We start from the raw sequence: 21,679 nt of genomic DNA on the forward strand, positions 1-21,679 counted from the left end.
AAACATCAACTTTGAACACAAACGCATTCGAATTTTGATGTTATTACATTGAGTGTCTTATCAAAAAAATCTTTTATGATTTGAAGTATTTAACCACTCTTATACTTAAAAAAAATCGCAATTAGAAAAATGCAAATTGCAACACTTAATTTTCTAAAATTCTTGGAGTGAATCCATCATGGTGCTTACCAATTATACCAATTAAATACAAGTCTTTTATTCTAAATACAGTGAACTCTTGAAAGTAAAAAGTCATTGGGATCCAACAATAGGCAGCTCATAATATCGAGTTATGAAATTTCAAGAATTCTAAGTAAATTTTACAAAACTTTTACTCTGGTTTTGCTACTATTATTTGTCTTTACGGAATCGTTTTTAACGTTATTGGATATAATCTGTCAAGAGTATTCGATTATAAATGCTTTTTCAGTCAGAATCCCCACATAATTTAGAAAAGTAGTATATAGTCACAACTAAAGTTCATGCCTGCTAAAAAAAGAAAGATGGTGAAAAGAAATTTAGTCCTGAGATGATGCCACGGTGACAACTCAGCGGACAACCAAACCCCATACCCCAGAGCCATTAACTCCACACCCACTGCCTAAATAGGCCTTTTTTTATCCAATGCAAGATTTAGAAAAAATACAAAAATAAAACATATCGTCATTGTAAATACATCTTTACTAATATTTTTGTCGCTAATTTTTTCCCTTGTTTGTGAAAATGAATATAACTTCTTCCTGGGGATAGAAATTGAAGTTCACAATGTCAAAACTTTCATCTTTTCAATTGCACCATGCATTTAGCATGTAGGCTTTTCCTTGGGAACTACAGTTTTGGTTCTTTAAATCGAGAGTTTACTGTACTTTCTAAAATTTTCAAGGATTTCAAATTACTTTCAATCCAAAATTTCTAATAAATATGGAATTATGATTGTAGCTGAATTTCTTGTGGGTTGGAAAACTTTGGAGGTCTAAATGCATTAATTTTTAAACAAGCTTGAACACAACTGCTATCCTAGTAAAAACTGAGGTGGGTGGGATAGGATGGAAGTGGGAGAGGAGGAGACAGCAAAGTGACTGGTCATTAGATAAATAATGCTTCACATAACAAATTTGTGAGCAGTTTCAAATTAATCAACATTATTTCCAGAACAAACTATACCGCATTATGTACATGTACCATGTTTCTGAGCAGTTTCAAGCTTTGAAGAGTTTTGATTCACTTAACACAAAAATTTCAAGAATAAATTCAGAGAATATTTTGAGAAACAGATGATTAAATTAAGACAATCCCAATTTACAAGCAAAATTTCCAGACTTTCCAGGCCATACAGTTCCTGGTTGGTGAACACCATGATTTAGTCATCAAATATTTACAGTTTGGATGAAAAACTAACAAAATATATTTCAGGAGAAAGAGAATTTCTTCAAAATGGAAGATAAAGTTATGAAAAAAATGGTAAAACTCACCTCAACATCCAGCCTTGGTGAAAGAGCACTTGGTGGTGGAGGAATCTTCTTTTTACTTGATGTTGATGCGGTTGTGGGAGGCAAGGTGTCTGGGAGAGGAGGCGGAAGTGATGATGGTGTGGCAGGTGTTGATGATGATGAGGAAATGGATGATGTTGAAGATGAGGTTGTCACTCCAAGACCTAGAGGCCTTGCCCCTGACAGTCCAGCTGCAAGGGGATCAGGAAGCTCACCAGGAGCCTCAGTTTTTTCCTCAGCTGCGGCAGGATCATATGCGAGTTGCAAGGGTTGAGGGTCTGATGAATTTGAAAAAGCAGCAAATAGAAAATATGGTGAGACATAGACATGAAAAACTGAATACATTAAACTATCAATAACAATAAAAGAATATGTAAGATAAATTTAATTAAGACCCAAGATAAATTTAACAAAGATAAATAGACTAAGAGTATAGTCTATGACGACCAATTCAATTCATGTTGATGCACGTATTACCAAAGAATTTCATTAGGTCAACCATACAACCAATTGTCATACATTTGCTATCTGATTATACTTCAAATGATGGTACAAAAAAGTAAACACCTTTGAGGAAAATAAATCCCAACAGTTTTTTTATTCTGAGAAGTTTGATTAACTCTTTTTATTATAATATGCTCCCATTAAGTTTTTCCATTGATTATAATTAGAAAATTTATTTAGTTGAATCATAAAATATCCAACTCAATAAAGGCTATTTAAGTTCTTAAAAGAACAGCATTAAAAGACCTTCCTCTTGCTGCATGGCATGAAAATTTGAACTGCATTCAGCAAGCTATAACGGAATGTATTGTTTCCTTAAATCTTCTAACTCTTTACACAATTCATGGAAAACAGGCACTTTCCTCATTCCATTTTCTTCAACATAAACTCAAAACAGGCAGTCTTCGACTTTTGAACATAACACATATCCTAAAAACAGGTACAGAAGTCACCCAGTTGAGCAATATGTTAACTGTGGGGCAATGTTCCCAATATTTTAAGTGAGTGCTTAAACTTAATTCCTGTATACACAGATACCATAATAAACTTTGCCCATAGAACCTAATAGCTGAATCAACAAATGATCATCCGTGGGCAGTAACACTAACATAGGCACATGCTTTTTTCTGGTGACTAAGGGCAGGGGAATTGATAAACATGACTGCCGCGCAAATGATGAATTTCTTTTGGTAAAAATTCTTATTGCTTACAAAAATATTAATAAAAATTTCAATCCTAAATTTATGAAAAATGCGTGTTCCCTCTCAAAATAATGTTGCATAAATGCTGGATAAAGAACGTCACAATGGACTGACAATGCCAGGCAGTAGTAACGTGTTATGATGCCATGAAAGGGGGGAAAAAACACTTTCCATCAATTGTTTGAAAGTTTTTTGCATTACAAGAAATAGGCTTTTACACTGACTTCTCATACGAAATTAGATGCTGAAATTGAATTATACCACGACTCGGAGGATTGCTTCTTGATGCCTATCTTCATTCCACAACTTCAGCAAATTTTCTATCTCATCCATTACAGGCTCTTGGCACAAAATGATATTTGCAGATGAAATATTACCAACTTTCCAGATTAAGTTCCATGACAACCTTATAGCGTTAAAAATATTCCATCACTCACAATCAGTAATTATCACCTCACTTTTTCCATCGCAGTAGGACACAGACCATATGCATAATTGTTAAGGACTCTGCCAACTCATTTTCACTTTTCTCACTTCTCACATCGTTTGAAATCATTGAAACAAGCTAATAATTAAAACTTGCTTAGTGTCAAAATTATTAAGTGATGAGTGCAGACAAATAAAATATGTGGAGTTCACAAATGTGAGGGCTGAATGAAACAATGGAATGTTGGAATGCACAATTGCACGGAATTCAAAAATGCAAACTTATTACTGCAATAATCTAAAATAAAAAAATTTCGTGTATGAAAGTCACGAGTCCAAAAGATGTTAAATTTAAACCATAAGAAATTCATTCACTGGCCACGGATTTCAGGTGATTGCCTTATTTTCCACTCAATTTCAATCCCTACTATGAAGCACGCAAATCTACTTTTTCCAACTGTTTGACCCCATAATTTATTCATTCTATTTAGTTTTATTGGTCACTAACAAAACTAACAACAAGAACCTTCACTAATATTACACACAAAGAGAGGTGAAATGAGATCAACTTCATATTCAGCAAACGTTGAACATACATATGTTCCTATTTACTAATTCGCATATTCAATGAATTATTGATACTTCCAGACTGTCTATGAGTTTATCACAAACGCCAAAAATATAATTTTTGCACAGAAAGCATAATTATATTCATATTCCATGAAGCGTCTTTCACTCATGAGCACTCAACAGTCTCAATTAAGCCAGATGTTTAACGCCAAGTAGAAAAATCAACTTTTCATTGAAGTCATCCAAATTATACCTTTAATTAATGATGTTTGATAAATTATTTCTTATCCACAATTCATAAGAAGCAACATAAAATAACATCACATTAGTAACCTGATTCTCCTTCACGTTCCTATGTGTACTGTTAAAGCAGCAAGCAGCTTTTCTGATTTCAGGTTCTTCTCACAATTCAAATTTCATACAAAACTCAGCAGTGAAATAATATATACAACTGATGCAATAATGTGGAAGTTGACAGTACTAAATGTAACTTAAGGATATAAACCACACCACACATAAAAGACACTCACTCTAAAAATCACTACCTTGGCAGTTGCCAAATTATAGAATAATGAAAATCCATAAGCATCATATAGAAATATGAATAGCAGTGAACAACATCACAGAGGATAAACAGAAAGAGAGCACAAAATTAGTAGGAACACCAAACTAGGAAGAAGTATCATACAAAAGAGCAGATGGTGAGTTGTCCTATACACATCATCATGCCCATTATTTTAGTTGGCTTCCTTAATCGACTGTTTTGATGGCAACATTAATCCCCATTGAATGATAACAGAATACAATTAATAAAGACATTCTTGACACAATATGAAAATATGGATCTCACCAAGACACATTCACCACTAAAATAGATCTATCATATTTTAGGCTATCTTTTTCATTAGAAGAATTAGAATTTCAACATATAACCTAAGTGATATTGTTATTACTAAGGTATTCTACCAGTTGAGGTAGGTTTATACGGAGCATTTGCGAAAAACTTTGGCTGTCTCTCCTCTCATCAAGGGCCTTCTTGTGTTCACAGGCAGGCCTATTCTCTTTCAATCCATCTATTAACCCTATTCTCATCATTTCTTTACCACAAATATCTATCCTCACCCTGGTTAAATTCTTTCCTCAAACACAATATCCAACATTCCAGCCCTGCTCAGAAATCACGCCATCCAAATTTTGTCTCTTTTGTAATAATAACCTAAAAGCTTCCCCTCCTCACCCTCCATGTCCAGCACTTCCTCATTCATCTTCCTCTCCATTCATTTCACCTTCTCCATTCTTCTACACACCTACATCTTAAATGCCTGCAGTATTTTCTCATCCTCCTTCCCAAGTGTCCACATTTCCGCATCCCAAGGTGATACACTCTTTAAGACTCACTAGCCATTTCTTTAAATTCCAAAATAATGATCCCTCCAACAAATCTTTCCTGTTTATGAATACCCCCTTTGCTAACACAATTCTCTTCCATGTCCTTACAGCTGTACATGTTTTCCTTATGTGTGCTGCCCAAATATTTGAACCTTCTCACGTTTGTGGCCACCTACTTTCATCTTGACCCTCACATTCCTAACTCGTGATGCTCTAGAGAACTATATATAATTTTGGTCTTCTTATATTCTCATTAGTGCCTTGACTATTCTGCATTGGTAGATTTATAAAATCTAAGAGTGAGGTTGTCTAGCAGCTAGATCATTTGGCTACTGACTGAAGGGTCCCAGGCTCTGTATAGAAGCCTTTTGTAGGCCCAAAAGCCTAAGCCAAGTGAGACGCCCAAAAACTGCGATGATTGAACAGAGACCATTTGATAGCTTTTATATGGATTAGGTAAAAGGACACTAGAGACTTGAAGACTAAATCATTGATTGCTGAAGAAGTTAGGCCATGTGTTTCAGAGTTACACGGAGAACAATCTACAATGTCTGAAGAAACATCACCCTCATTATAATGCTAAATCTGACAGAAATGATAAAATAGGGGAGATACACCAAAGAATGAACATATAATGGAATTATTTTCCCTAAAATATTAATGAATTTCTTGAAGCTATAGCTTGGAGCAATAGAGCTTACTTTCTTGGATTATTTGGCCAGAGTCTACTCACTCACAGAGCACATATGATTTTTTTAGTACATTTTCAGAGTTCTTTTACAAGTTAATGGCTTGTGGCCCAACACCTTGAACCACATGAGGCTGGTATAGGGTAGTATGGAAATGCAAATGAGACCTGTAACTCTTCGCATAGGTAATTTTTTTGTCTCAAATAACAATATGATCTTGACAAAACAAGATTCAGGACAAAATACATTTGATTCTTGACAACTTGACAAAACAAGATTTTTCAGACCATCGAATTGCAAATTAATTAGCACTGGAATACACTAGAGACAAGAATTACCACCTCAAAAATAAAGTAACAACACTAATTTTCAATTCTAAGAGGAAGACATTAAAATTACTTGACTCGAGTCAAGACAATGCTCTGATGAAAAACATGGTTTGCATTTAAAAATGACAAAAGTTAACACTGCCGCAGTTGCACTTATTTAAAAGCTAGAACAAAAGGATTGCAAAGATAGGAATTATAATTTAACCATACTAGGGAGACATTAGTAGTGATTTACAGATAAGTCACACAAAATTTACAATGTAAAATATTAACTACATTATTCATTGATGATAATTACTTAGCCATGGAAATAGACTATACTTCTTGCTTGAAAAAAATGGAAAAAATTTAAGGCCAGAAAATACGAGTAAGCAATTGGTTAAACCATTGAACAAGATGAAACAAAAGAACATTACCCTCGGCAAGGAATATTAAAGCTCATTGCCACTTCTGTCAACAGACTTTTTTTCCTACATGATGGCTAAATTAGAATTTTGATGAGGCATACGATTGTTACAATTTAAGTCAAGAGAAAAGGTATTCTAGCACTTAACTTTTGAGAACCTTCAAGCAAAGCAAAATTAATCACAGTGGAGGTTTCATTCTTAAATTGATGGTTAGAGTAATAGCAATTTACAAGTGAAAAACTAGCGTACCAGATTTTTAATATAGTATTAATGACACAATGCAATTACTTTTGGATATTATGCATATGAAAACGTGAATTTGTGAGAACAATCCTTCATTGCAAATTACAGTATTACAAAAGTGCAATAAAATCAGTATTATTGAAAGCATTCCGCTAGCTAAATGCACATGACAGCTATTACTGAACTCATTTTAGGAAGCTGATTACGAAGTGTACATAGCATGCCATGACAACCTTACTCTCTTCAACTTCAAAAAGTCAAACACATTATTGATGATGTACTCACTTTTAAACAATCTAAATAACTTGCCAGGCACTATAAGGTATTATGAAAAAGAAAAAGAACTTCTGTATCCACCTTTCAATCACAAGGTGATTGGATTGAATCAATGTTGCACTGAAGGCTATAACACACGCATATCGTACCTTTTTCACATATTTTCACTTGAAAATAATGCTTAAAAGCATTGTAAATGCTTATACACAAAACTGCTGGAAGGTGACCACGATAGGGCCTACTTTCACAGAGAGCATCTTGCTTACTACTAATGAATACTGTTTCAGGAGTATATCTTTCTGGAATGTATCAATAAACATTATTTTTACATCTAAGAAAATACAAAAAACAACTTAAAGGTCAATGAACACCTTAAAATATCACTGCTATTATTCGCTATCAAGAAAATATGTAAATCATAACTGCTCAAAACTCTTTCCAGTGACAATGAATAAACAATGGGTATAATTGATGAAAAACATCAAAGTATGACTTGGTGAGTGGAAGAGAAATAAGACCTTTAAAAAGCATTATTTGAGTTACATACATACTCAAGCTCTAAGTAAAATCATAGAGAGAAAAAGAAGATGCGATGATAAAAATGCAAGTACATAAAATTTTTATACCAATTATATTGGTTTAATACATACAATTTCCTCAATCCAGAGCCTAAACAAGATATTCCCCTTTACAGCACATACATTTAGTGTAATCATATAATGCGACGTCTTTCATCAAATTATTATAGAATAGCTTACTACATACATACCGGGAGTACTAGGTTCATTGGCACAGCTATCCTGACTATTTTGCATGGATGGATTAGACCTCTTGAGCAATCTACCCCACGTTGCAACGTTTATGTTCATCTGATTTGGCCGCGGGAAATTTTTACCCTGTTGTTTGAAAATTTTCTTTTGTCGCTGCAGTTTAGGTTTTCTTGAAATCATGGGGTTCAAAAATTTGATCTAAAAATAAAACAGTGAATTAAATATACATAAAATATTTAGTAAATAATTTTTTATTCATAACATTTTCAGGAGCTTACCTCAGCAAATAAGAGACCTTGTGGTTCTAATTGCAAAGCCATTCCATGTCTCACATCATCAATAAACTCTTCCAAACGGAGAAACTTAATTGCACACAAAGACCGCCAGTCCCTCCAAAATATGCCTATTTCAAGCTCTCTTGACTTATCAAGATCTATGCTGAACCTAATAAAAAAAAGATTATAAATGAATAAAATGAAAGCAAGAAATATCTCTGAAAGGGTTTCAGTGTTAGCAATAAAATAAAAACAGGATTTTTGTAGCCATAAGAAAAAAAAATTGTACAGTTGTTTAATTTAACAGGTTTTCTACCAGCAACACTTAAGATTGAGTCAAGTAAGCAAAGCAATTGTCATTTATTTTGCTATGGCAAAACCAGTGGTTTAGTGTAAAATGACCTCCAGTGCTAAAGGAGAAAGAAACCCTCCTAGTATATATCAAAATGAACTTCTTTAGAGGCAGAATAACAAAAAAATAAATGACAATTTTTACCTAATTCAATTGAAGTAACATAAATCAAGGAAGTGCAACTTCCGAAAAATAGAACAGAAGAGACATGGAAAAGATGAACACAGCCATATCTCTCTTATTTATATCTACTTACTGTACCATTACACCCATGTCTCGTATAGCGCAATTTCGATTAGCGCAATTTCGATATAGCGCAAATTCGTTCCTCGGGGAAACATTGCAACGCAGTGTAGCCTAATCAAAAATCTTAAACGCTCTCGTGATAAAACGTGAACTTGCGCTAAGTACACACGAAATTTCTATCAATTTACGCATATTAATATTATTTCTTGCCTCAAATCTTCTTTTTTGTTTATATGTTAATCGAAATTCATTGCTGCGCAATTGCCAAAAGTATTACTCGTCATTGGGTCTAGATAGCCGGCCTACCGAAGATTTATCTCGTCTCCTTAACAGAATGATAATAAATAATTTAGATCGTTAATTAAGCGTGGGGCTAGTGGAAAAGAGTTTTTTTTTTCAGCAATACGGTTTGAGTCGTATTTTTGCCGTCGTAGGTTACCGGGCGATTGCCTTCCAGGTAGAGAGTCTACGCTAAAGCCTTCAAGGTCATCGGTATTCACGGGGGAGAAATGGAGCGGTGACCGAGTTGCGCATGAATAGCATCAACACATAAAAGGGTCCGCTATAGAGTCTTAAACACAATGGCTTCGTTCCCTCCCCGCAGTCATAGCCCTTCTGCGTCTCAGGAATACAGTTCAGAGAAGAAGGTGATTTAGATAGAGCCATACAGGGTAAAAACCAAGAGAATATGGCAAAAAATAGGAATGCGTGTAGAAAAATCAAGAATTTATCAAGAAAAACCATTAACCTAGAAGAGGACTTGAGTGAGGTCAATTGCTTTGAAAATGGAGAGCGTCAAAGTGATATTGCGCGGAAGTTTAAACTCACGATGCCTTATTCTGAATAAAGACGAAGCTAAAATATCAGCGACCTCAGCCGCACCAACTTCAACCAAGCGGTCTACACATGCGGAAAGTTCATGGTGAATCAGTACAAAAAGACGAGAGTGGTAATCGCTCCGAGACATTAAGTGAAAGCTCCGGTTGGTTCCAGAATTTAAACGGCAAGCAGGTATTTTCAGTGCGGCGATATCAGGTGAATCTGCAAGTGTTGATAGCGCAGCCACCACAACATTTTCTGATGAACTCCAAGCTGTTATTGAAAGTGGCTCCTTTCCCCCTCAACTAGTTTTTAGTGTTGATGAGACGATATTCTTTTGGAAAAGAATGCATTCTCGTTCATTCATTTTCAGGGAAGGAAAACCTGGGTCAGGTTTCAAGGCATTTAAAGACTGTTTCACGTAGCTGCTAATGACTCGGAGGACTTCAAATTAAAATGATTTATCATTCATAAACTCCGCTAGCTATGAAATGGCATTTAAAGTAGCATTTTCCTGTCATTTCGATGAGCGACAAAAGGTCCTGGGTGACACAATAGTTGTTTTTAGACTAGTTTGAAAAATCATCAACTGCCGGCAACGCATTACGATCCCCTGAGATAGCAGATGTTAGCCCACCCGCACGACAGGACGGAATTTCGAAAGCACGTAAGAATTTTTTTTAACGTGAATAAAAGTCTTGGAATGCGTGAATACTATCTTTAAAGATGTTTTAAACTATAAATATTTATAGAAATAATGTTTTATAAGGCTTTTTATGGGAATATAGATGTTTTAGAGGAAATTCAATACCCAAGACCTATGCTACCAGGAACGCATCCCTATCTTCCCTATGTTAAAACGCTCTCGTATAACGCAAATTCGTATAGCGCAAAGACCCCAAGGAACGCATCCCTTGCGCTATACGAGACATGGGTGTATTATTAAACTATTACTTTAAAATTACTATATATTAATATAAAATGGTGAAACCTTGCATTCATATCCTAACAATTAACATTTTCATGCACCTTAAGTTTCCCCACAATGCCAAGATAGAGAAATAAAAATTCTCAATATATTTTTAGAAGTTCTTGAAGCAAGACCAATGACTTTCACAAAAATTGATAAGATGTAAATACTTCTTTATTATACTATTATATGTATTTACAAATTCTGGCTTAACAAATACGCTTTAAATATTTGACAGAAAAAGAATTAATACCCGAACAACAGCAATCAATGGGGGCAAGGCCTAGTCAAATCGACAGACTGATTCCCAAAAGATCGATAATGTTAAAGCACTGTTGGGCCAAGCCAAAGGTTGGATGGTTAACTGTTTGTACCTGTTTAGCATTTTTTGCAAGAGGCAGGCAGGGTAAACGTGGGGTTGGCAAAATGGAACAAGAAAAGTCTGAGTGCTACAAGAAGGCTCAAACATGCAACCTCACTACAAATTTTACATAATATTTACCTTTGATCCCATGCTTGTTGAGAACAAGGGCGCCAATTAGTTTGACCGACAGTTTGATTGTCCAATTTCAACACAGCCATAATTTCATCTACAAGGAAAAAGAAAGATTATTACACACAGATAACTATGCTCCTTGAAATAAAATGAATTTAAACATTTTCTATGATAGCCTGATTATAGCTGAAATAGCATTCCTTTCCGTTAAGAGTACTCATGAAAAATATTACTTAAGTCAAAAATTTAACATAAATTTTTAAGATGGGAAACATTTTCTAAGTGATTGAAGGTTAAAAATAAAAATAAAATGCATAAAGACAATCCATTTATATAGTTAACAAATCAAAATAATTGAAAAATCTTGTCAACAGATAAAAATGAATAAAGAGAAAATATACAAACACTTAATGGAATCTTCTAAGATTTTTAACTACTATAGACAGTAATAAATCCATTTAGAACGTGAGGGTTATTTAAAACTTTTGTGCAATGGTTATGCTGCACGAAAAACAAGGAGGAATTTTAATTTTTTTTCCTCAAAAGAAAGCAGTGATTTACAGAGTTCAATGTAGTACTAGTAGAAAATAACCCCCAGTTTCTTATACCTGAAAATAAGATTTTGCACTGACAGATTGGTTAAAATGAAAGATATCTTTTATTGGGGCTATACGATACACTTATTTCTTGTAGTGTGGAGACTATAAATGGTTAACTTTGTATTTCTAACAGAGGAAATAAGAAATTATTGTACAAATCAGATAAGAGATATAATAACAAATAAAGGTCTGACTGAAATTTACTCATCTAATTTATCAAAATTTACCAACGAATAAACTGATGGCAATTAATAAGTAGAGGTCCGTGAAAGTGGTTTTATTTTTTGCTAAAATTCTTTATAAAACCATATGATTTCAGTGTTATAGAACATCTTGGCGGTGTTATTAAAATGCTACAATTTTTCCACATTTACAGGCGTTTTATTATTTTATGGTACACATTTCATAAATACTTATACTTTTATTATTCATTTTTCATAACATTTAACACAATTTCGATTGTACAAAATTTCTCATAAAACTAAATGAAGGAAATGGTTGAAGTTATATTGGTTCAAGGTACATGAATGTTTCAAGTATGTAGTCTTGGCGAATGCGATCAGCAAACAGCAAACCCCACTACCTTATATGTGTATACTTTGAGAGCCATTCCAGAATTTTTTGATTGTCAAGTTTCTCTACACTAAATAAAGCCTTTAAAAATTCTTCAATAGTAGCACCAACAAGCTTCTCCTTCGTATTCTTTGACTGAGTGACTGTGTGTTCAAATGATAGCTGTGGTTTTGCGGGTCCCCTTTCTTTCGCACATTTATGTTTATCGCTACTGATGTGCTTTAACAACGTGTCACATATTTCAAATTCAAATATTTTACAGCAAACTTTGCACAGTAATACTCTGTCTTTCACATAAAATCCTTCTCAGCTGAAATCACTTGCCCTGGTATGAACATTATCACTAGCTTTTGACATTTTAAAATTCCTATCCTTTGGTCAATATTTCAGGCTAGAACTATGATAAAAAAAACAGTCCAACCGCAAAACAACATGTCACGATGGTGTTTTCACACCGAGTGCTGGGTAGCTACAGCATAACCATAGTACTGTATAACTTACAAATTGGCCAAAATATTTCATGTCATGGGTTCGCTTTCGATACCCCTCACCCAGGTGTTGAGGGAAGGTAGGACAGCAGCTAGATACAACAAAATTGCTTAGTTTTGATTACAGCTGTTGCCAATCGGTCAGGAAAGGCAGTGAAAGAAGCACACTTAACAAAACATAATCGGATTCAAAGGAACTTGAAATTTTTTTTCCCATTTATCAATCCTGAAACATCTAGAATGATACGCTTTCTCACCTGAATAATTAGATATTAGATTTGGCCAATGTCAAAATGGTTTTTGTTTTGCATTGTAGCTCAGTGGAGAGCCAAATATTCGACGACCCATCTGCTAATAAGGAGAACCCCCTCTCCTATCCTTTCTGTTCCTTACTTCCCTTCCCCAAACTGCCAGCGCTTTGTGCTTTCAAACAACCATATGTTTCTATGGATGTCTTTAAACGAATCGAATCGTGCCGTTGACGGCCACCCATTTCAATCCAGCCCGGCGGTGCGCTGTCTACGGTGTGAAATACAGGCAGTGCTACATTGAGGCCGCTTTCTGACGAAACGACTTTTAGCCGGCCGCCGTTCACGTCACGACACCGTGAAGTTCAGGCCGCTTTCAGATGAGACGACTCTCTGCCACGCTGTGGACCATGCCGTGAATGGCGGTCCTGTCCCAGCCAGCGGCTGTGTTTAAGTCAACGAAATTGATGCATTAGACCCACACTCAAGGTTTTCCTGCAACAAGTTATCCAATAACGCTGTCTAATCTGTCGCGGTTCATCACCGGAATTGCTGCTCGGCATTAACGCGTACCAGGCGCGTGAGCTTGTATTTCTGCTCTTCCGCGGCCGCGTTAAATTTATTTCCGCACATTTTTAATTCATAATATCTAATTCTTCAGGTGAGAAAGCGCCTCATTCTAAATATTTCAGGATTGATACATGTGAATCGAAGAGAGAGGCTGTGATAAATTTAACGGCAAATTCTGGTGGAGAAATCACTACAGTGCGCGTATTAAGCGGATGCGTTATGCACGAGACTAAACGAGCCAATTGACCTTGGAATCGTAATGAGATAAAGCAAATGAATGTCGGCAGCGTTAAACTATGAATGCTTAGGCTTTAATAGATTATGACTCGTTAGATGTGATTTTTTCGATAATCCACCTAAAATTGCAAAAAAATGCGAAATTTCATTTTTATTTATGGATTTCGCGTTATTTTGGGCTATTTTGCCAAATCGCGTCTCGCCAAAATCCCCAGACTGCTACTAATAAGTCTTTCCTATGGTGTTCAATGCAATATATTTAATGACATGAAAAAGGTGTCTTGAAATTCATACAATTACTGACAACAAAACATATTTAAGTACTCACTGCTTGTTTCATCCTTAACACTGTAAGACTTGCTAGAACTTCGACTGGTCACTCCTTTCACAAAGGAGCGGAGATCTCCTGGGCTTCCTGTAATCTCTTTATCCCTTCTTGAACGTCCAGGTACCTCTTCCAACAAATCTTGACATCCCATTAACCTAAAGAATTAATGTAAGTGGCATTAAAAACTGAATTATAAGGCGATCATCTATGTAGATGAATACTGAAACCAGGGATATAAGTAGATAGGATATCTAGGTAGCTCAACTGAAATGCTTCCAACTTCAAGGAATCCTGGTTAGGTAAATGGCTTATCTTCAGAATTTGTGCACTAGAAGGCAAATGTAAATTCTGCTGGGTGGCCTACATTGGTTTCTTCGACATCAATTGGCAAACTAGGGAGAGTAAAATTCATCCTCATTCAGCCATTTTTTCGTAAGTTGAATTAAAAAAAAATTGAAAGTTGCCAGGTGCTTTCCATGAGCAGGAGACGTTACTTGAGTTCTGGTTCATTGGCTCATTTAGGGAGAAGTTAATGGTCAAATAATTTGCTCACAATTGTGTAAGCAACAATGAACAATGCAAAGCTAATGTTAGGAAGAGAGCAGGGACTGAGAAGCACAGAGCCATTCAGAAGGAGTAGTTGACATCAACGATTTACCAGCATTAGAGTTAAGGACATCATCCTTTCACCATGAATAGATCGACAAAAGGGCAATGGATCAAAAGAATGAAAACCAAAGGTCTTTTTACAGTTCAAACTCTATCACATTTTACAATAAAAATATTAGTTTATGAGTTATAGGTTACTGATTCACAAACGATATACATATACACAATTAGGTCCTTGGAGTAAAGGGCACAGAACAACTGAGACATAAGGCATAGTGAGCTACCACAACACAAATACTTAATTTTAATTCCCAAATAATAATTTAATGGATTACTTATTCTCTGATCGATCAAACTAGCAATTGCTAAGACTGCTAGTAAAAAATTGCTTGGAGTGACAATTCACTGCAGGACCAGGTATTTGACAGAAAATGTACCATGATGTTGAAAGTGAGGGTGGTATTTAAAATTAATCGAATGAGGGTAACATTGAGCTTAATTCCATGAACTGAAGGATCATAAAGTTGGAGAGCAAGAAGGGAATATGGTTTAAGGAAATGGCTGATGAATTTTTATGAAGTGTACGGCAATTAAACATAATTTTCTAGAAAAAAGAATTTTGAGAGCTGTGAAAGCAAATGAAAAATTGTAAATGAATAGGAAGTAAATTGTGGGCAGTGAAAGAAACAATTTTTGAGTTTCGCATACTTCTGATAACATGATAACTTTGACAATGAGTAGAGCAGTGCAGTGGAGTAGTGTGGAAAGCAAATAGTAGGTGCTAAGCTTCATGGCCAGCAAGAGGAGGTGGGAGAGTATCAGGATATGAAAATTTATCTTCAGACAATTTATATAATTTATATTTAGATAGAAGGGGGATGATGTAAATGAGGATAATTTAGATAATTGTCGTTGATTACTGTTGGTAGATAATTAATGTTTCCATGATTGCAGTAAATATTGGCTCCAAATTTAATATTCCACGATAGTGATATTATTTAGTATGGCATAGCAGTATTTTCTTGATGAAATTAGTTTTTTTTAGCAATTTCAAACTAATATCAAAAACCATAATGCTGAGGTGTGGATAGAGCAAAGATGCCAGAGGGGAGACTGGAAATAACACCATGTAATTCTCTTGGGAAGAAGGAGCCTCCAATTAAGAATAAGGGAATAACTGTGGACATTTTAGCTTCCCTTAGGTTTGAATGTTTTAGGCATGGCTCAATCTTTCAAATCATGAAATCGTGCTTGAAAAGTGCAGCAGGACATACGGTGTGATCATTTGAGAATAAGAAAAGATTGCGCATAAATCCATCTTCATACAATGAGGGTTCTCAAAGACATAATAAGAATTCAACTGATACATAGGACTGTTGTTCATCAATGAAAAAAAAAACAATGATGGATTATTTCTGCATTTAAGATGTATGATCCAGTGGCATATAAAATAGAAATTCATGACCCCTCATGCTACTATTCCTACTTCAAAGGTTAAAATCGCCTTCGATCTAGGATCAGCAGTCATCTCATTATATGACCATGCAAATTTTGGGTCATCAACCCCTAGGACAATTTTACAGTGAATTATTCAGCCAATTGAAATTTGTGGTGCCTACTTCAAGTCCCAGATTCACACTCTTCATCTTATAGAATAAAATTATTTCAGTGAGAAATACAGAACTATCCAAGAATAACTTTCAGGAGATTGGATCTAATGAAAATAAATGCAATGATAAAACCAGCTTCTAAGCTAGCCACCAGACCTAATTACCACAAATGGCAGAATAAAGCAAGAAGACTTTTTAAATATTTACCTCACTTCTAATTTCCCAGTGACGGCAGCTGTTCGTCCCAATGGAGATACTGGAGGCACTTTCCCAATCCCAGGGAAGCTAAAACTTCCACTTCCTCTTGTAACTTCACCAGGGCCACCAGTACCTACAATTCCTGATGAGTTCCGGAATGGCTGTAGACTTGTGTAGGTGACAGGTACAGGACTTGCTGGTTGGACATTTTGAAGTTCACATTTGAGTTGAGCTGCTGCAGGAGAATCAGGAGGAAGTTCTTGCCGTCGCAGCTCCAATGACTTCCTCAGGAGATCAAGTTTTCTGCTAGACTCGCCAAGGCTTACTTGTGCCTGTAAGAATGCACCCCCATTTTCATTGCCAACCGGGGGTATTTTCAACTGAGGGACTCTTCCAAAAATCTTGCCACAAGAAGTGGTAAAACAACAAATGCAATTCCATTAACCTGTTCCTTAATGGGTGATCAGTTATAAAAAGAATAATCCTAAACTTCTGCTTAAGGCTACATGATGCTGAGAAAATGCAATCAAATAATGAAAAATCATAATAACAACAGATGGCTCACAATTTTCCATTAAATAATAGGAGATAAGTAATAGTGTTTCATTGCACATTTATTCACAGAATTTATAGCACAAATTGTAATCATTCACTCTAGCTCAATCATTATGTTAAAGCTTCAGCAGAGTAAAAAAACTCACTCATGTCCTTTTACCATCATCATTATTCCTGAAAAATTCACAATATAAATGCATGGGAAGGCACGCTAAACCTCTCCAACAAGCTTACCTACATGACTACCGTTAGATGAAGTGGAATTCCTTGCCTTTTCATTCTGTGACTGTGGTCTACCACCATTACTCGCTATATTCTTTTCCACTTCACTATCAGATAAACTGGGCACTTCTATGCTGGAATTGTGGCTCCTTGAATTCACTTGGGATTCTACATCAGCAGGTAGAGAAGTTTGCATTGATGACACTGAAGACCAAGGATCTGTTTTATCCCTACCAATGGGCATATCACCCACTGACTTTGTACGTTCTCGATAACGTTCATCCACTGAATGAGAGAACTTACTAAAATACTGACGACAGTGTTCACAACCACATTCTGCATTTTTGGATGGACCAACATGATGACCAGGCTTTCGAAATCTTCCTATTATTGTACCAAATCGTTCTGCTTTTGACATTGGATCTGTTCTTGCACCTTGAAGACTAGTGAATGGAGACACAACACTAGACTTAGACGGTATAATCCGTGGCGTGGACCCTGAACCAGGAGAATTAATAGAGTCAATATGGGGCACAAATGGGCCTCCAGGAGGAGCAACCCAGCGTGGTGATAAAGCTCGCCTAAGTTGTGCTGGAGGGGAAACTGCTCCTCTCACTGGTGAATCAGATGAGGGATTCAATGGAGATAACTTTCTAGAATCGTTATCTTTGTTAATGACAAGGCACTCGGATGTTTTGGGCTTTGAACTAACTAATTTACCCTTCACACCATTGGTAATATTTTCAATCACTTCACTTTCTTCACTTACATCTGAAGACTCAAGAGAGTCTTCACTGCACTTATCAGACATTGGACCTGGAGTAGGTTTCCTCATGTGCTTGGCAATTAAATGCTTGAACCTTAGCTGCTGCAGATATTGCAACCTCTCTACCTGTGGAGAACGCCAAGTCCGTGGACCTATTGCCCTTGCCCCTGATGAGGGACTTGGCACAGACCATTCAAGCTCCTTTTGCCTAATCCTACGCAAATCCTCATCATCTGCATACTCAAAACTATCACTCTGGACTAAGCTAGAAAAACTCCTTTCAATGTCATTGTCACCCATATCTGTGGTGGTATCTTTCCAAGAAGTAGCAGTTGAGTCAGAATCGTCATCATCATTGAATGGAAGACCACTTGAAGCTGACAGGGTTGACCATGAAGGGTCCCTGGTGGGGCCTCCACAACCACCGCAAGCTCCCATTCCACTGCTCTTTGATGCAATAGGTTGCATGGCTTTAGAAACTTTTGGATCCACACTATCACTAGTATCAGAAGGTATTTGGAATTTTGAGGTTTCCGTGCTTTCTGAGAGACCCTCCTTTTTCTGAACCACTCCTTCATTACTATTTGAAGAAACAGTTTCTTTTGCAACCTCTTTCTTGCAGGTCTTTTCTTGAGAATGTAAAAATGCAGCAGGGAGCTGGTTCTTTTTTGCTTTACTATGAACAACTCTAAAGTCTTCCGATTCATAAACAGTCTGAGGAGATGAAGTAGAATCTTCCTCACTTGAATGTTTCCCATAATCTGGTGAAGACGTGGACTGGCTGGCATCAGCATCATCTTCGGATGCAGTGCAGTATACATCTATGTGAACCGTTCTTGGCTTTTGCCTTTTTTTCCCATTTGATTTCAAGGAAAAGCTAGTTGAGGCTTTGGGCTTCATTCCTTGAAACGGAGATGTTCCCCTGAGACGAGCAGGAGATCTTCTCAGTTTGTTTTTCTGGAATCATAGAAAAAACTGCATAAACCTCAAAAAATAACAAAGGATTCATTTGAATGCAGCTGTATCATGAATAGTCAGTAATTACTTATTTATTCTTAAGGAAGGTACTCTAATGATCACAGCATCGTAAATCTGTATTTTCTTTACATATAAACTGAAATAAAGTACTCAACAGAGTTCTTACCTTTACTTCTTCTCCTATTCCATAGTGAGGATCAGACGGTGGATGTAAATGGAAACTAGATGATGAGCTATAAATTTCTGAGTCAGTCTTTCTTCGAGAATCATAGCTTTTGCTGCCTGACCTGGAGGATGATAGCTTTTTCACAGAACTTTGAGATGTCTGGCAGGATGCATCACGATTTGAAACCATGCCTTGAGTACTCTGGTCCTGAACTTTTATCACTGGCACTTCCTGGAAAGTATGCGGAGATGGAACACTGCTCCCGACACTATTCCCTCCATGAGTCAATACTTTGACCCTTTCTCGACTAGGACTCAAAGGTGAGCTATACACATTGAGAGTAGTTGGCCGAGTAGGTCTACATTCTTCTTCTAATGGTGTGGTGGCAGAGGAACGATGCAATGTAGGCGGAGGTGCTGAAGAGGTTTTCAAACTTTGACTCCTTGGCAGATCAACCCTCAAAGTTTGCCCAGGATATAGGAGAAGTTGTCCTTGAAGAGGGAAACCAGATGAATCTATTACTTTGCTGGAGGGAATGGCTGTCCCTGAGCTTGCAGAATGGAGCGGCACATTAGATGACAATACTAGGGTGCATGAGTGAGGAGAGGTCACATTGTTGGATGGTGCACATCTTGGTAAGGTAGCATATGTGGGTGGTGAATAATATCCTGAATCTTGATGACGAGGCCTTGACACTGATGGACCAACTAGAGTACCGGGTGGATTTCTGGAGGAATTACTATCGCCTCTTGAGTGAGGGCCAGAACTTGACATGGGCACAAAATGAAAAGAGTGGCTTCTTGGCTCATGTTGATGCCGCTTGAGGGACACTACTATGCTCCCGGATTGATGGTTTGAATCTGGTTTGATGGACACATTTTGAGGCGACGGTTTATTGCCATTTTTCCATGAATATTCCATGTGCACACCACCACCAGGGAGGTTTGACACAACGGCGGCCGGACGGACGTTCTCGGCGGCATTGCCGCTCGTGGTCAGTTGTGGCTTTGCTGCGGCGGTAGATGCACATCCCGCTCCATGGGAAAAGGTCAGCTGCGCATGCAGCGACCACTCCCTCTCCATTGATGGCTGGCCGAACATCCTGGACGGCAGGCAACACGCTGTGCATCACGACACCACCCGATCCCACCGCGCTCTCGTATACTCAAGTCGCCGCAGGGTACACACACCTGTCCGTAAGCGATCCCTCATCTTCGGTCAGTTAAATAATGCATTACATACTTATGATCAGCACTGTAAATCACGCACTACTGTCCAAGACGAATTATTAAGAGCACCAACAAGAAGCACAGTCCCAAATCTTGTTCTCGAATGAAATAATTATCGAAGAGTCAAAGATTAAAATTGTTTTAATTGTTTTCCAGGTATCCAAGGGCCCAAATAAACTTTTCTTCCCTCACGGAGAGGGCAACGACATCAGCGAATGCCATTCGTAGTCGCAAACAACGAATTAGCCAACCAATAAATTTCACCAGTAATGTCTATGACTTGCATCAAGCATCTTTAGAGTTGACTTTAGTAAAATGAGCAGTGATTTAAATTTCAACAAAATTAAAATTATTTCATTTCAAAGGTCTACTCGAAAATAAATCATAGTCCGCACTTGCTATGAAAACTTTGGCAACAATATTTCCAATAAGCCAATGTCTTAAAAAAAAGAAGCAGCCGATACGATTATGTACGAAAACGAAGCATTTCACTAGATATTCTTAATTCATACAAGTGTAATTCAAAAATGTCCCCCAATGGTCTCCGATTATTGGCTGACTCATTGAGCTCACTTTCTCTCACGGGTGAATGGACGTCAATAAACTCCCACTCAGTTTTTCTGTCCTAAAATATACACTAAAACCTCCACAACCGGAATAGCTTACGACTAGAACATCGCGGAGGCACACAACAGATAGTCACACACTATTTCAAAAGTCCCCACACACGAAAGCGCGTAGAGGGCGAGTACCACACGAACAATCAATTCGCTCGCCTGAGATGGTCATCAGCGAGCCACGCATCAATCCGCGGAATTATCGAGGGGGTCCAAAAGTTATGAGCCCATGTTCTTCCCACCAGGTGGATTTGCCGTTACGTGGTATGCCCGCACGCACCCTATTCTACACCGGGCGAGATACTGAAACCCCAAAAGGTAGGGAACGAAGGAACGCTTTCGATCAGCAAGGCAGGCTCGGCGCCAGATGCGTGGAGCGGTTCTATTTCGGGGCCCACGGGAGGAGGTACATCCCTCCCTTTCCAATGCGCGCCCATCCCCCCAAGAAGCCTCCTCCCCTTCCTCACGCTCGCTTTTCTCCGTTTTTATCTCTTAGAGCGAGTACTCATTTTTAGTTAACGATGCACGAACGTCACCTCGAGCTCCGACAGGGATCAACACACTTATCGGGGGTAGGCCAAATAGGATTAGGATGCACCGCAATTGCCCGGCTCCCGAGCGCGAATGAAATCGCTCTAGTGTGGACAAGCAGTGAGCGGGCGAGCGATCAGAAAGTTGGAACGGCATCAAAAAACATGAGAACATTTCCGTGTTCCGACAACGCACCCTGAGTA

General features: G+C 37.3%; 1 protein-coding gene across 6 annotated transcripts in view; it reads right to left on the reverse strand.

Moving 5' to 3' along the window:
• Positions 1 to 21,679, reverse strand: part of LOC124159397 (serine/threonine-protein kinase N) — a 95,852-nt gene that overhangs the window by 25,840 nt on the left and 48,333 nt on the right. For 3 of the 6 annotated variants that reach the window (XM_046535224.1, XM_046535206.1, XM_046535217.1), the window contains exons 6-13: positions 16,422 to 16,744; positions 13,996 to 14,150; positions 10,959 to 11,046; positions 8,073 to 8,238; positions 7,794 to 7,992; positions 7,174 to 7,323; positions 7,034 to 7,063; positions 1,473 to 1,768 (exon numbers count right to left, since the gene is read on the reverse strand). In XM_046535224.1, the coding sequence (XP_046391180.1) occupies positions 1,473 to 1,768; positions 7,034 to 7,063; positions 7,174 to 7,323; positions 7,794 to 7,992; positions 8,073 to 8,238; positions 10,959 to 11,046; positions 13,996 to 14,150; positions 16,422 to 16,744 (1,407 nt within the window). Of the gene's footprint in view, positions 1 to 1,472; positions 1,769 to 7,033; positions 7,064 to 7,173; positions 7,324 to 7,793; positions 7,993 to 8,072; positions 8,239 to 10,958; positions 11,047 to 13,995; positions 14,151 to 16,421; positions 16,745 to 17,238; positions 18,913 to 19,099; positions 21,272 to 21,679 lie in introns of those variants that run through there. The other 3 variants (XM_046535199.1, XM_046535181.1, XM_046535190.1) reach the window with 3 other exon arrangements.

The sequence above is a fragment of the Ischnura elegans genome, chromosome 1 (assembly GCF_921293095.1).
Source record: "Ischnura elegans chromosome 1, ioIscEleg1.1, whole genome shotgun sequence".
NCBI classification, from domain to species: domain Eukaryota; kingdom Metazoa; phylum Arthropoda; class Insecta; order Odonata; family Coenagrionidae; genus Ischnura; species Ischnura elegans.